The 16110-nt window shown below is 42.0% G+C and overlaps 1 protein-coding gene across 1 annotated transcript; it reads right to left on the bottom strand.

The window, feature by feature from the left end:
- Positions 1 to 1537: 1537 nt before the first annotated feature.
- On the bottom strand, positions 1538 to 15267 carry PROK2 (prokineticin 2). Its single transcript, XM_072785380.1, has 3 exons — positions 15138 to 15267; positions 11577 to 11702; positions 1538 to 3174 (listed from the first exon to the last, which is right to left on the bottom strand). The coding sequence occupies exons 1-3, from the start codon at positions 15231 to 15233 to the stop codon at positions 3070 to 3072; spliced, it is 327 nt and encodes a 108-aa protein (XP_072641481.1). The 5' UTR covers positions 15234 to 15267; the 3' UTR covers positions 1538 to 3069.
- Positions 15268 to 16110: the final 843 nt, after the last annotated feature.

The following is a 16110-nucleotide window of genomic DNA, read 5'->3' as shown; positions in this document are numbered from 1 at the left end:
AGTATTAAATTCACTAAAGGATTATGCTGTTAAAGATACTAGAAGAAATACAGTCCCCTTTTGTGTCGAAGAGGACACTGACCGTTAACAAACCAGGGGCGAGATGTGGAAGAAACAAAGAAATATCAACGCTGAGGGGATTACCTGAAATATATGGCCACAGGTTCAAGCAGAAAGATCAGAAAAGGGTGTCAGTGAATTTTTAGACAGTGATTCTCACTGAATACCCCAAATGCTCTGTTTTTAAAATTAAAATGGTCCCCAACTTTAATCTTCTAAAAAATTGGAAGTAAATTCTCAGCTGGATGAGATTTCCGATATTAAAACCAGTGAAGAAGAAAATTGGCTTACGTGTGTCATCTCTCACTGGACTGACTTTGTAGAGCTCCGACAACAGAACAACACTGAAACGCTGGGAGGACAGGCCTTCGGTTAGAGAGGAGGGTTTGTAAGGAAACGGTTTTGGCCCAAAGTTTTCCAAGTTAAAAAGAAAGTGTTGCTTTTTTTTAAAAAAGGTTGAAGTCAGAAATGATAGTTTTTGTGAAAGTCGATGTTTGCAAAGGAATCCAAAGGTCCACTTGAGTTTGGCCAGTAGGTTCTGGCCTAAGATTTCTATCTTAGAATGGATAGAATCCATTCACAATATTTACATCAAAGTAGATTGCTGACTTTAACTTTTCATGTGTAAATTCTCACTTTGCCTTATCTTGCAGAAATTCTGGCCTATGAAGTCTGGCCAACTTCAGCGAGGAGGATCCTGGGGGTGGGAAGAAATAGTACCACAGTCTTTATAGGGCAAGACTTTGTGTGCTTTGCATACAATTTTAAAGAATCTCCATGGAACATGATCACAAGGTTTTTTTTGAAACAATTATTTGACAGGTGCTAACTCTGGTGACAAGCTAACAAAAAAAATACTAACCAATTAAAGCTGTACACTAAAAAGAGCTGTTCCCCAAAAAGGATCTCTTCCCCCCAATAAAAGCAACAGCCAAGGGGAGAGGTACCAAATAATAAAGATCTGTTTCTTTGAATGGTAGTGAACAAGTACTATGGTTTACCTCTTGTAGTGATTTTTTTAAAGTGGAATTGGTATATGTAAAACTAAAATTTTATAATAGTTTGTTATATGTTTTTTAACTTGGGTGAGGATGGATGATTGACCCCATCAAGTGCTTACGACTTATGAAAAAGGATGTCTCAAACATCATATGAAAGTGACATTTACCAAAACTGCAGAAGGGCATTTCTTTACCCGTAATTCCACTTGCTGAAGTCGATGTTTTTTCCAACAAACTCACTGAGGAATGCTTCTCGCACACAAGCTAAATTGAACCAAAAATAATACTCCTATGCCCAGGTATGGTAATTAGTACAGCAAAATCCCATACATTTATGGGACATGTTAGCCCCTAGGGTAAAGTCAAACACAATGTGCAACTGTGAGCCCTGCCTGAATAAGTACCTACAAAATGGACAATTTTTTTTTTTTTGGCAACAGTTAGTGGGTTGGCATGGTTGAGTTTAGTCAGTTAAACACATTTCATAAGTTGTTTATTTGCGACGTTGATTCCATTTACAATACTTGGTGGGTTTCTCAGGGCCAGGCCAGGCATCACCGTATGGCTAGCACCTAGCATCCTGCCTAACTGCTTGTGAGAAACGCTTTATCACTACTTGCTGAATCAATACAGTGAAATCCCAGGAGTCCATTCCTGATTACAACCAGTTTTGCACATCACAATTTTCCTTCGTGTTCCAAAACCTCACTGATTTACACATTGTTTTTTTTTGTACTACCTTAAAATTCATGCAAACAGAACTTTCCTGTATGTAAAGTGAACACAAGAACATACTGTTAAGTGCTATTTTACCAACTTTGGGGGCGTTACCCATTTCAGAACGTGAGCTAATAGAAATCTGCTTGTAATAAAAACTGACAACTGTGACAAAAATAAGGATATAATATTAAAATAAATCAAATGATATACAATACTGTCATTATTCTGATACAGAATTTTTACACAGCAATATTGATATAGGTACACATGGCAGGATGTCAGGTAATCCATTATAAGAGAACTTCTGGTTACAAATGGGAGTTTAAATTACAACTTCATACCGATTTTAAAATGGTAACAAGTGGTATGCCAGATTAAAATCAATCCCTCTTCAAGTGACATTTTCTGGAACATCTCTAACTGTGAGACTTAAAAAAAGTAAACTTCATAAAAAGAGAAATAAATGTAATGTTGTATTGGAGAACCTTAAAAAAAAAACAACCCAAATCTAGAAATAGGGACTAAATTGACTTTCCATTTCCCTCTGGACTTACTCACACCTGCCACACAGCTGACCTGAAGTCATGTTGCATGAATAGGTCCATGAAAGCTTGGAAGCACCCCAACCTCTACTCTGTCTAGAGAAGTCTGGAGTGTCTAGTTCAACTACACATCCTTCACTGTTTAAGTATTAGGCAAAAAGCTTGATTCTTAACACTGACTCTGCCAGCAAGTTAGAGAATATGGAATGACCCTGTTCCCCACTTTAAAATGCTAGAGGGCTGGTGAGGGAAATGGTGAAGAATAACGTGAGAGCCTTAAAATTCTTTGAGGAGAGAAAAGAGACCTGAGGGTGTGTGTGTCTGTGTGCGTACGTGTGTGTGTGTGTGTGTGTGTGTGTGTGTGTGTGATGGGCAGGGCTGGGGAAAGGGAATTTAAGAAAAAAACGTTTCTGTAACAAAAGATCAAATTCTTACTCTCCTCATTTCTGTGAAAATGGGTGAGTTTTTGGCATCTAAAGAGCCAAGCCAAACCAAAACATAAACAGGGAAATGAGAACTGGTTCCATAATGCCTTGCACTTTACATTTGTATCCAAAATTAAAATCCTCTTTCAATAAAAAAAAAAAAAACATCATTTAAACATCAAAGATAGAAATGTTACTTGGATAGTTGAGGAAGCAACAGCATTTCTTTCTGGCATATTATTTGTTTGGCACAATCACAAGTAAATAGACTTTAGAGACATCATGTGGCTGTTCACATTTAAAGTTTCTGCTCTCAAGTGATTACTTTCGGGCTAAACAAATAAATCGATTAAATGAAGTCCGTAAACAGGCTAAGCCCGGCATACATGGACATGTGTGATGCATTCTCCGCCCAAAAAATGGAACCTAAGATAAAAGAAGAAAACTGAGTCAGAGCAAGAAACATTAAAAAACAAAAACCAGAAATAAACTATTCTGCAGAACTCTTTTTGAATAATAACAGCTAGTGTTATATTGAACGTTAACTCTTCATCAAGCAATACGCTCATTTTATGTATTATCCTTTTTTATCCTTACAACCGCTCTGTGAAGATGACAAATGCTTGAATTATGCCCATTTTCCAAGTGAGAGATTGAGACACAGAGAGATTAGTAATTTGCCCAAGGTCCCAACTCAGAACTTGGAGCTTGGCTGGCAGCTGGACCAGAGAGACCAAGCTTTTAACCACCAAGCTATACTGCCTTTTACTTCTTCATTTCAATTCTTTCTCTAGCATCCTACTAATGAAGCTCCTTAAGGAGGGCATGACATTAAGGGGATGACCACATTGATATAATGAGTAAATATGAAGTCACGGACATTAAGGGGATGACCACATTGATATAATGAGTAAATATGAAGTCACGGACAATGAGCAATATACAAACACATGTTTGCACACAGATTGGCAGAGGGGGGTCAAAATTCTGGGAAGCGTGGGTAGGGAAGAAACAAAAGGGAAATTAAGGAAGAAGTCAAGCTGGAGTCATGGAAAAGGAACAAACCAAACCCTGACCTAGGGAGAGCCAGTAGAGAACGGGTGGCTTCATTCCAAGAGTCATCCAAGTGGTATTTCTGAGTCTTGCCCATGCCACCAATGAAGCTGGGTTGAGGATGGTCAACCAGAAACTGGCATGGTCGTCCTCTGTCTCATGGGCAGTGGAGTTCCGCAAAGTACATATACTTTCCAGAGGCAAAGAACAAAATTCATTCTCTCTCCAATACCACCCCCCCTCCGCCCCCACCGGCGCCCTCTTGAGAATCCCCTTTGCAAGTATAGGGAGAAAGTTTAACCCCAGCCCTGGAGGTGACAGATTGTCACTGAAATGGGATGGTAAATTACACTGGCCCACAGTAATGTGAGAGAGGCAAGCTACTTAGAGACTCATGCCTCAGAGATCCTTCTACAGTTTCCACATGGCAGAAAAATGCATCCTGTTTCTCAACTCAGATGCTTTATTCACTATCGTTCTAGTGTATTTCCTATTCTACTCCACCCAAAAAGGCCACCCCATGCCAATTATCCCTGTCCTAATGAGAATGTCTGAGATGCATCTTCCAGATGCCTTCTAAATGATTTCTCTGTACATTAAAAAAAAATGTTGTCTGCAGACAGTGACAGAACCATTCTAACTTTACTTTGGGGTTGAACTAATAGGACAGACCCAACTGTACAGTAGTCCAGAAATGGTCAGGGCTGATTGTGCTGGGCATCATCTTTGGGTTGGTACCATGCTCATGTTCTTCTTACCTCCTCTTTCCTTTTTTTTCTCTTCCTCTTTCTTCTTTCCTGCCTTCCAGTTCCAAAATGGTTCTGGAAGGGCCAGGGAAATGATTGAGATCAATAAATACAAAAGGAAGAAAGGGAAGCAACAGGCAGACATTGACAGGCAGGTGGTGAAGAGGCAGAGCCACCTCGGGTTCCTCTGCCGTTTGGCAAGGGCCTTATTTTCAAGGCTGTAATGACAGTGCCTACACGCGGGTGCCACAGCTCCATGCAGGCCGTCAGCTCCATGCAGGCTTGTGCTCAGAATGGTTCTGCCACTGTGTGTGTCAAAGGGCACATGGATGGCTAGCTCATTTGTTGGCACTGAGACTATTGTCAGAGGACGTGGACCTGGCTGCGCTGGCTCAGACAATTACAAGTGGACAGTACGAGAAGTTATAATCCCTGACCTTTATGATCTATTCTAGCCCTGAGACTTGGAGAGCCTCATTTTGTCACATATGTCACTATATGGGCAAGTGGTTCTCAGATGAGGGTGCTTCTGTCCCCAAGGGGACATCTGGCAATATCCAGAGACGTTTTTGATTGTCACAACTTGGGGGAGGGAGTGTTAGTAGTGGGTAGAGGCCAGGGATGCTGCTGGACAGCCTCCAATGCACAGGACAGCCCCTCAACAGTGAGACTCTCTGGCCCAAAGTGCCAACGGTGCCAACGTTGAGAAAAACAAATACAACAGCAACACCCAAGGTAAAGAAGCCTGAGATAAGTGAAATGTAACTATAATGAACATGTCAAACCATTACACATGGACAACACCAAGCATGTTTCTTTTATTCACCCATTCAGCTAATATATACTGAGTGCCACTGACACAGCACTCCATAGTTGAGATGCTACAGATAGAGTGATGAACAAAACAGGAAAGGCCTCAGCCCCTCATGGGGTGTAAATTTTAATGATGGAAGACAGATAACCAGTAAGATAGTTTAAGCTCTGAATAGGCACCCCCATGGAACTTGCAGTCCTGTGATTTGTGTGCATCAAGACACCATGGCCGGCCTCTGGCCTTCATGTGGGCTCCCAGTGCCTTGAAAACAGGAGCAAAGAAAAATAATGGTGGCAGCCTGCAATGCCCAGGCTTCATAAGGCACTGCATGTCAATGTCACACCCAACCTGTGTGCCAGATTTTTGCCTTGTTTTGACACAAGCTAAGTGGCTTCCTCTTGAGGTGAAATTACTCGGCTAACTGCAGTCACCCAGCTAAAAGGGAACATATTACAATCAAACGCAGTCCCGCTTTCTTCCAGATTTTGCTCTTTTCTCAAACACCACCATTCCCTCCAATGCCAAGCTCTTTGAAGAAAGGACATCTTATTTGTAAACACATGATACTTAGCCTGGTACACAGGAGGCACTTAAGCAAATACAAGTTAAAAGCTGGTATCCTTCCAACGCCCCCAACCCCAAGACTGTGCGCTGCCCAAAGGCAGAGGGGTAGCCTTCCCAGGTCCTGTTATCTGCACCTGCACATAGTGGTTTTCCTCCTCCCCTTCCATCTGTGAGCTAATGACAAAGAACATCATTTCTGACGTTATACACTTAGTAGATGCTTGGGAACTCCTCCACTGGCCTGCTCACTAGCTCTACACATTTTGTGTGACAAACTTAAGAGGTGTCTTATAGTCACAGGTACATGAAAAAGCATACAGAAGGTGCATATTCAAAGGCACAAATAAATATGGCCCAGGAGCTAACCATTCAGTCCCAACCTGAGGGTTTATTTTAGAATAAACTCAATCCAATGTGATCCATTTGCAGCACTTTTAAAGGGAAAATAGCACAGAAACAAAGCAAAGTATTGTTTGTGACTTCTCTCAAAACAGTCAATTTTAAAGAAAAAAATATAACAAAGGATTGATGGAGGAAACCCTGGTTGTGTCACATGAAGAGCACGCACGGGTCTACTGTGGGACGGAGGTTTGGGGTAGGCAAAATGGGTGAAGGGAGTCAACTTGAATAGTGATGGATGAGGATCATTTTGTACTTCAGACAGACGTCAAAGCACAATGTTGTGACTGTGATTGATTCAGGTTGTATACCTGAAACTTATATAATTTAGACACCAATTTTACTTCATCAAAACAATGTGCAATTTTTAATGAAGCCAGTTTTGTTATAACTTTTGTCAATAAAGTTACACAGTTCAAAAAATTTCAGATAATGTAATAGCACATAAAATAGAAACTAAAAGTCTCACAGTACCTGTCCCATTCCCACAAGTTTCCAGCTTTAGTAATTAGGAAGATTGTCAACATACTTTAATTTGGTCAAGTCTTAAGAGGTCTCTTCAAATTCTTTCAAAGTATATATCCATGTAACCCAAAACAATGCAAGGATTTATCTCCTTGTGAGTAGAGGGTTAACATGAGATCTCATCTCCCATCTCACTGTGTCCTTGGAAAGAATAACAGAAAGGAAGGAATAGGGGAGTGAGGCTCGTGGGTTGTGTGGAACTTCATCTGGGCTGCGGAAGCTGTTGGCATGCAAGCCTGGGCAAATACTTGCAAGAAGTAAGGATGGTAGCTCCTGTGAGTCAAGGGGACCTACCCCCCACACCCTACCCCACACACACTCGGGCTCTCATTTGGGGCAACCACAAGTACCCCATGTGGAAGAGAGGGCAAGCGAAGTTGTGAGCTCACAATGCAATGATGCTGCTGTATCTCTTACACTGTGTCCTGTGGGGCTAGGTAAATGTAGTGTTAGGCCAGTGGTGCTCGAGCAGTGCAACGTCCATCTCCCCAACTGTCACAGGGGAAATGTCACAGTCTGGAGACATATTTGGTTGTCACAACTGAGAGAGGGAGACTACTGGCATCTAGTGGATAGAAGCCAGGGAAGCTGCTAAAGATCCTATGATGCATTGAGTGGTCCCAACAACAAAGAGCTATCGGGCCCATCCTGTCAACAGTGCCCAGGCTGAGAAACTCTGTATATCTACCTCCTCTGAGTCTGACAATGAACTTGTATTCACACCAATGATGCTGCCCAGAGAGAGAAAATGTAGATAGTGGCTCCTGACATCTGTGATAGGAAAGATGAGGAAATTAATGTATTAAGCTTTCATCCACCCATCTTCCACTAAATTCTGTAGTTATATTTTAGTTAAATATATTTTTATATATTTTATATATTTTTAAATATTTTTTAAAGGTAAACTCTATCCTGAAAGTACGTTTACAATGTTTCATCATAGGTTAGTTCTGAAACAGAAACTAATAAATTTTAAATCTTCCTTTTTTTAAAAAAAAGACAGACAAGCCCCAGGTTTTAATTTTAAAATTTTTTTTTTCAGAAAAGGAAAATGTATTGGTCAAATTTTAAAGTGTAGCTAAAAAAAAAAAAAAACAAAAAACAAAAAAACTACCAGAAAACAAAAGGCAAAACGGGTACTAAAAATGTTAACATAAAAAGTGAAGCAAAAACAATTTTGGGGGAGGAAACAGTCATTTAAATTGAATAATTTATAAAATGATAAGTAATAAAAATGAAAGTATTAATCACATAAACTTTCAAAGCCAAGCAGTAATCAGAATGGGATGGAGATAGCCAATCTTTTAAACTCTGAAAAGTTTAGGTATTAATAAAAATACTAAAATAGTGGGGGGTTTTAAAAAATATTTATTTATTTAACAGAGAGAGAGCAAGCGAGTACAAGCAGGCAGAGTGGCAGGCAGAGGAAGAGGGAGAAGCAGGCTTCCTGTTTAGCAGAGTGCCCGCTGTGGGAGTCCATCCCAGGACCCTGGGATCATGACCAGAGCCAAAGGCAGACACTTAACCAAATGAACCACCCTGGCACCCCAAAATAGTGTTGTTTTTTTAAATTGCAAAATATTCCTTGTAGACATATGATTCAATAATTCATCCCTAACTTTAAAAATTGCTAAGAATGAATACATGTTAAAACTTATGACTAAAAGTGTGTTTGGAAAACTTACTATTCTTCTTAGGTGAACTGATATTTCATTCTATTTTTCAATTATCAAATATAAAGTTAAAAATTGTACAATTATAAAATTATAGCCTAGCAGTTACTATAAACTCCACACATTAGTTGATGTATCTGAAATAAAATAGTAGACTGAATTCTGTGACTATCAATTCCTACTTGAAGTTCACAATTTCATTCATCAAATACTACTCGCTTTATCAAAATAAACAGACATTTGTGGCTAATGTCTAAGCCGAGCCAGAACGGAAAGTTTAAAATTTAAACAGGTGTAATCCCCACTTATTAACCGTCTTGTGTTTTTAAAACACCAATCTCTGTGACCACAACCAGTTAATCCCTTTACCAAAAAAAAGGAAGAAAATAGAAAGGAATGATCACATCACATTAAAAGAAAATTTTCTATGCAGCGTGTATACTTTTGCCACATACTAATGAGCCATTAAAACTGTAATTTGAAGTTGAACACTGTGTATTACATTCACCAGGATATATTTGCAAAAAATATTCTTCTCAAGTTGTTTTGAATAGAATATAGTGGAGAGAAGATCTGGAAGTAACTAGATTTTTACCAGGATAAATTAATATCACCTAGAATAAGTAACAACTCCAGGACCTACTTTAAAAATAGAAATGACATATGAAAATGTATTTTCAAGACAGAAAAGTATCCAGTAGCATGAGTTCTAGTAACACTTTTCAAGTGGGCAACTGAATGGGGGAAGAGTCAAGATCTGACATAAAACCTTTATTTTATTTTTAGTCCTTTCGCTCTTTTATCACTTAATTCTGCTATGAAAAGCATAATTTGTTATTAAAGACTTCATTACTCAAACTGTGATTAAAAACGAAGCTGTAGAGATGTATCTGGATTTCTGGGAGAAAAATGATTTTGTTTACTCTCAGAAATAACCTTGCACTACACCTGAACTGGAAGCTGTCCAGGCACCCAGGGAAACAGAACTGGGTTCTCTTATTAAAATCCCTCGGATTCGGAAAACTCATCAGAAATACAGGTCGTGACAAATTCCCCTGGAGGACCATTATCTTATCCTACACAACCCAGTTTTGGTTAACTGGAGTCCAAAGTGCTCAGATGAAACCACTTTCAAGGTGGCACAAGGGTATGGTGATCAAGACCGCACAACCAATGGAGCATCAGACAGAAATGAAAAGTCCAGTGCTGCTCTGAGACCTCTCACCTCGTGACCTCAGCCAGATACCGAGTCCCTCTAAGGCTTAGTGTGTTTGTATGCAGAACATGCTGGAAACAAATGCGTTTCACGGGCTTGTTGTGTTAAATATGAAATGCATATACAACATTTCATACAGAGTGTCTGGTGCATCAGAGCCTTCAACCAGTGGCAACTGGGCTTTGCCACAATTACAAAGAACACTTGCATAGAATGTGTTGCTCTTTGCTTGTTTTAGCAAACAGGCTGCATGATTCTGGTATGCAGGGGGTGTAAGGGTATGGTAAGACTGGACAAAAACAAAAACATTCTTAAAGGAAAAGATTAAGAGCAAACCTTGCAATGACAGTGGCTCAAATGTACAAAAGTTGAGACTCACACTCGATAAGGGTGATGACAAAACTGACATCAATGCCAAAGGTGGCTGGGCTGGTGTCATCTCCTCCCTGGGAGTTTGGCATTGAGACAGACAACTAACCGTTTACAACCTTTTCTGTCTTCAAGTGGCTAAGAATAAAAGGTGCATGTCATGTTTTATGACACTGAAGCCATGGGGACCAATGGTCTAAACGGAACAGGAAGTATTTCTCAAGGAAACCACAGGAGAGACAAGCTCTGTCTTCAGAGAGACTCAAACAAGTGGAGTCCCTATTACAGCTCACAGAGCTAAACATACACCAATTTCTTTCATTACCTTCACTCTAAGAAAGTCAAAATAGTAACTGTTATCTGCAATTGTCCAGCATAGGGAAGATGAGGGGCTCTACTGCTGCTTTCAACCCTAAACCACAGGTGGGGTAAAAAAAAAAAAAAAAAAAAAAAAAGGTAGAAGGTACGTCCAGTTTGCTTTGAAAGCCTTCTATCTATTTCAAAACAGGAGTATACAACGGTGGCCTAGAGAAAAAGTGGCAGAGAGACTGAGTTCTGCCTCCAGTCAAGCCACCTGGCCTGGGACAAGGCCTCTGCTGGCCCGGACTTCACTTTGCTACTGGGTGAAACCAGGAGATGGCGCTAGGGGAGCAAGGTATTGCTTGCTACCTGGCCTCTCTGGGGGATCTTACTGACATCCCACTCTTTCAAGTTTTGATTCAGAAGGGCCAAGACTCTTGAGGCTCCACACACTTTTCTGCTCCCTCCTGTCCCTAACCCATCCCCATTCCGCTTCCTGAAGTAATGTCACTGATTGGCTCTTGGAGACAGGAGCGTCTGCAACACAACCTGGAAAGTGCCATCCAATCCTGCCGATATACGGTCATGCCACTTACCACCAAAACTGTTCAAAAGTGTTGTTTAGGTCTTTAGGATACAGAATAAACTGAAAACTTAAATGTCTTTAACCTCTAGGATTATGAACAGTGTACTGAGTAGACAGAGTGAAAATAAAGGACCTTTAAAGATACAAGGATAACTGTACCATTGATGATTTTCTGCAAGAAACAAAACACAAAGTTATTTACTTTTTGCCTTATCAGTAGGTCTGATATCAAAAGGCTTTTCCAGAACTTCTGTACTCTGATTTCTGCAAAGCAGCATACATTTTTCTGTCCTAAATAATTTTAGGCAAATTCATGCATTTGAAATTATCATTATGAAATGTTTCTCTTGTCATGAGAGTAATGACATGAAAAATGATTCACTAGAGTAAGGATGATAGAGGATCCAGTTCTTTAAAATAGGAGGGGAGGGGGAGAGGAGGGGTTTTCCATTGTCATCTTCTCTAACTTATAATTTCAAGCACATTACCCTGGGTTTCATGTCAGACAGGCCTTGTTGGGAGTTGAGTTACTGAGTTACTGCAACATACGAGAACCACCATAAATCCAAATATATATACTAACTTTACGAGTCAGCGGATGGCAGCTGTCTCCCACTTTGCCCATAGGTGTGCAAATCCTTATGCTCTTAACCCAGATACTAACAGCACAGCACATGCCTCCACCACACTGGGGGTCCTTGTCGCAGGCCTGAAATGTAACAAACAAACAGATAAATATAGATGGTGGGGAAGACTCAAGCTAAGGAAATCTAAAATTAGCAGTAAAAATGCTCTTTAAATCACCAACCACTAGGATTTTAATAATCAGACACATATAAAAAAAACTGTAATCTTCATTTGCTTGCACATATTTACCATAAAATCTGATGAGAAGAGATTTTCCTAGTTTTATAAAAAATGGCCTGAAGAATGGCCTACACATTATGAAAATCTTAAATAAACACACACAGAAAATCACCTCTATTTTTCTAGTGTTTTGTGGCTGAATTGGCTTTGAATTTGAAAAACGAGTCTGCGTTAGACTTATACCATACATGGCCATTAGGAACTACATAAATTGAATCATGAGATTTTATGACTATTAACTGCAGAATACATTGGGCCCAAATTTAAGAAGGGATTTAAATGGTCTCTAAATCTGGCATGAAATGCTCCAGACCCATAAAGGCACTGATGTAAATTTTAAAAGTGCTCATTTTCCCTTTCAAATATTTGCATTTTGGTTCATGAGACTTGATGTTTCTCACACCACTGGCTTGATTTTCACATTTCCTCTTTAAAGAAAGAAATTTCATAGGTTGGGAATGGACAAACCAAGACTTTTGTCTTATGTTACTTTTTTTCAGGTAACATGCAAAAAAGGAAATTATTGGCTCAGAGTGTACATATGTGTATATTACAAAGTCAGTTGAACACTTAAGATTAATCAGATTTAGAAATGCAAATGGCAGATGCAATTTTCGTCAATGATTACCGAAGGCATCTGTTCCCAATATAAAAATTGTAAATATAAATAATTAAAGAATCAACTATGGAGGAATTTTCATACTCTAAGTAGAAATAAATAACACAGTCTAAATTTATTTGCATGAAAATAGATCTGAAAAACAATTGTTCCTTCCTAGAGCTAACAAAAAATAGGATGCTTTGCTTAAGTAGTGTGTAATAATGTTTTGCTAGCAATAAGGCAAAAACACCCTGTACTATATAAGTAAGAAACTAAAAAGTCTATAGTTTAGATAAAAATTTAAATTTTTTACATTTATTGGAAACAACTGAAACGCTCCTTCAAGGTTCTTCTCCTTCAAAGTTTTGGGGCCAGCCACAAGTTCTCAAAATATAAATATATGGGCATACCCTTATTCACTATTTTTTGTTAAAAATTACTAACATCCTACTTTAGAGTTGGCTTATTTCCTTCATTAGAATTTTTTTCTCAGCCTCTTTAAAACTATATGGACAAAAGCAACAATTTTCACCTTGGGGTCTTAGGACATACACAGGAAAACATCCAAACATTTCCATTTTCCAATTTTTATCTGTACGCCAGAAATCATGTATACGTGGCCATTACATTCCATAAATGAGAGGTTCAGTACATGATCTTTTCCATTTTAACAAATCTATGCGGAATATAAATCAACATCAAAATAACTACACCTACTACCAAAAAATGTAAATATTTAAGGTGGAGGTTTCAGGCAGTATTTTCTGTCAACAGATGCTCAAGATCTGGAATTCTGAAGCTCCACTAACTCTTTTTATAAGACAATCAAAATCCAGCCAAAATCTTTCAAAAATTCAATCAATCAACTTGGATGTTTAACATCCTGAAGACTATAAGTTACTAAGTTTTTCATTTGGCTCCAGATGGTTCCTGTCATGAAGACATAACTACATTTCTTTATTGCCACGTTGCTTAGAGAAATTTTAAAAAATTCTCTTTTTGTAACATTGAGTTAAAACAACAACAACAACAAAAACATCCCATGTAAGTTCACCCTGAATGTCTCTAACAGACAAACATCCAATGTGATAAAATTTCACTTCTGTAACAGAAAGCTTCACTTCTTGGAAATATTTACAAAGAAATGCATGGGTTTATATAATTTTAATTAGACTGCTGTTTCCTAACGCCCTTCATCCTTAACCCATTGCAGACCTATTCAAATAGTGTTGTCCTGTGAATGGAACAAAAAGATACTTATATTGCAAAGGAATTCTGGGCTCAGAGGATTAGGAGAAATTTAAAATGAGCCAGCAGGGGAAGAGGGGGGAAAAGCCCAATCATGTTCCAACACATATATTAGAAAGACCTGTAAAAACTTTTCTTTTTTCCAACCACACTGACAAAGCTATTCAAATACACGTTTAAAAAATCTGTATTTTAATAAGTACCACAATGTTTATTATACCTATAGGATATAACCAAATACTGTTATTGTACAAGGGCTTTCAAGATGCTATGGACCTATTAACTAACTTGGAGACTACGGAGCTTTATTTTCTCAAGACAAGGGCCGACTTCCCTCACATTTAACTATTTCATTATCTATTACCAGTTCAAACAGAGAGGTTTTATTTAAATCCCATAATGCGCACATGGATAACTGAAATAATGTAATGGAGGTGTAAAAAAATTTCAGACTTAAAAAAAAGAAAAAAAGATAAAAGAGTAAAGCAGTCGAGGAGCCGGGCAATGGTAAGCGATTTTGCACTGTGGATGTCGACCAGAGTTTTAAATTTTGTACTCTAAACTCGTCCTGCAGGTCCACACACACAGGACTGTTGGTGGGAGTAGGAGAGGACTGACTCAGTTCCCACTTCCGAAAATGAGGAGGACAACTTCTCTAAGTTGAAACAAACATCAACATTGTAACCTAACTCCATAATTATGCCCGAGCTCTGGAGGTGCTTTATCAGGGAATTGCAAATGGAAAAAAAAACTTTTACGAGGAAAACCTCAAGACGCTAAAGAAAAAAAAAAAAAAAAAAAAAAAAAAGAGAGAGAAAGAAAGAAAAAAAAAAAAAAAGAAGCAAGCAAAAAGCCGTGGAAACCAAAAGGAAGCACCCCCATTGCTTTTCCAAGCGCACACAGGGCCTCAGAGCAAGTTATTTCAAGGGGTTTTCCGTGGAGGGTGCAAGGGGGGGGGGTAAGGTCCTTGAGCAGAGGATTAAAGTCTCAGGATTGGGGTGTGTGTGTGTGGGGGGGGGGTTCTCTGGCCGCTGCGCGCGTCAGGCAGGGCCTCCCCAAATCTTAAGGTTCAAGGCTGGAAGTCTCCAAGAAGTGCCGGAGGAGATGTGAACGCGAACTTCCTGCAGCGCTAACACAAACGCAGACCGGGCTCGCGGAGGGAGCTGGCGGCGGGTTAAGAGGGGCGCGAGCGGGGGACGGCGGCTGGCACGCGGGTCACCGTCTCTTCCACGGTGCGCCCAGGGCGGCGGGCCGTGCGCCGCCCTCGGGTCCCGGCACCTCTCCCCGAGCCCCACGGGGCGCCTGGGGCGGGCGTCCCCGCCCGGGGGCGCCGCTCCCCGAGCCGCTGCCCTCCCCGAGCCCCAGGGGCGCAGCGCGGGCGCGCCTCCCCGGCGGCGGCGGCGGACAGGTGCGCCCGGGGCCGCTTACCCCTGTGATGACGGCGGCGTCCCCGGCGGGGGGCGTGAGCAGCAGCGGCGGCAGCAGCAGCAGCAGGAGCAGCGGGGCGCAGCGCGGGCCCCTCATGGCGCCCTCGGGACGGCGCGGCGGTTGCGGGGCGGTTGGGGGCGCGGGGCGCGGGGCCGGGGCGCGCTCGCTGGAGCGCGGCGCGCGGCGGGCGGACTGGCGGGCGGCTGGCGGGCGGCTGGCGCGAGCCTCCGGGCCGTTATAAAGGCGAGCCCCGCCGTGACTCACGCCGGCGCCCGCCCGGCAGCACGCGCGGGGGGCACACTCACACACACACACGCGCGCACACACGCACACGCGCGCCCACCCCGGCCGGCCCGGCCCGGCGGCCCCGGGACGAGCACGTGCCGCGCGCGGCTCCCCGCGCCCCCGCCCGCGCCCGCGCCCCCGCCCCGGGCGCCACGCAGGCAGCGCCCCCCACGGGGCGCCCCGCTCCCGGCCCGCGCCTCGTCTGCAGCCGCCCGCCCCTCGCCTCCGCCTCCAGCACGCGCCGCAGCCGCTTTGTGGTCGCAGGGAGACGCGCTCGTGCCGTGTCCTGCTCCTGCTTGCCAGGGCTCCACGTGCTCGGCGCCGAAAACTTGCAGCTCATTTGCTGCGCAGATGTTTAGGGAGCGCCTACTACGTGCCAGGCGCTTAGACGCCCCCCGGGGAGCCGGCGCGGGAGGCACGGGAGGCACGGGAGCCTCGGGCCGCCTGCATTGGGGCGCCCGCTGCGTGCCAGGTACCGGCCACCTGGGGGGAGGGGGGTCTGGCCTCGTGGTCCAATAACCGAGCAGAAAAGGCACGCATCAAACAAATAAACCGGGAAACGTGGAAGACAGGAGGGGGGAAAACAAGAACAAAGGGCAGGCGGAATCACCCCTAATCCCACATCCCTGACGACATTGTGAGGTTTGTCCTTCCAGCTGTGGGAGTCCAAGTTCTTTTCTTTCATTTC

The sequence above is a fragment of the Canis lupus genome, chromosome 19 (genome assembly GCF_048164855.1).
Source record: "Canis lupus baileyi chromosome 19, mCanLup2.hap1, whole genome shotgun sequence".
Classification (NCBI taxonomy): domain Eukaryota; kingdom Metazoa; phylum Chordata; class Mammalia; order Carnivora; family Canidae; genus Canis; species Canis lupus.
Note: the sequence above shows the minus strand (reverse complement) of the source record. Positions and strands in the feature narration are given on the sequence as shown.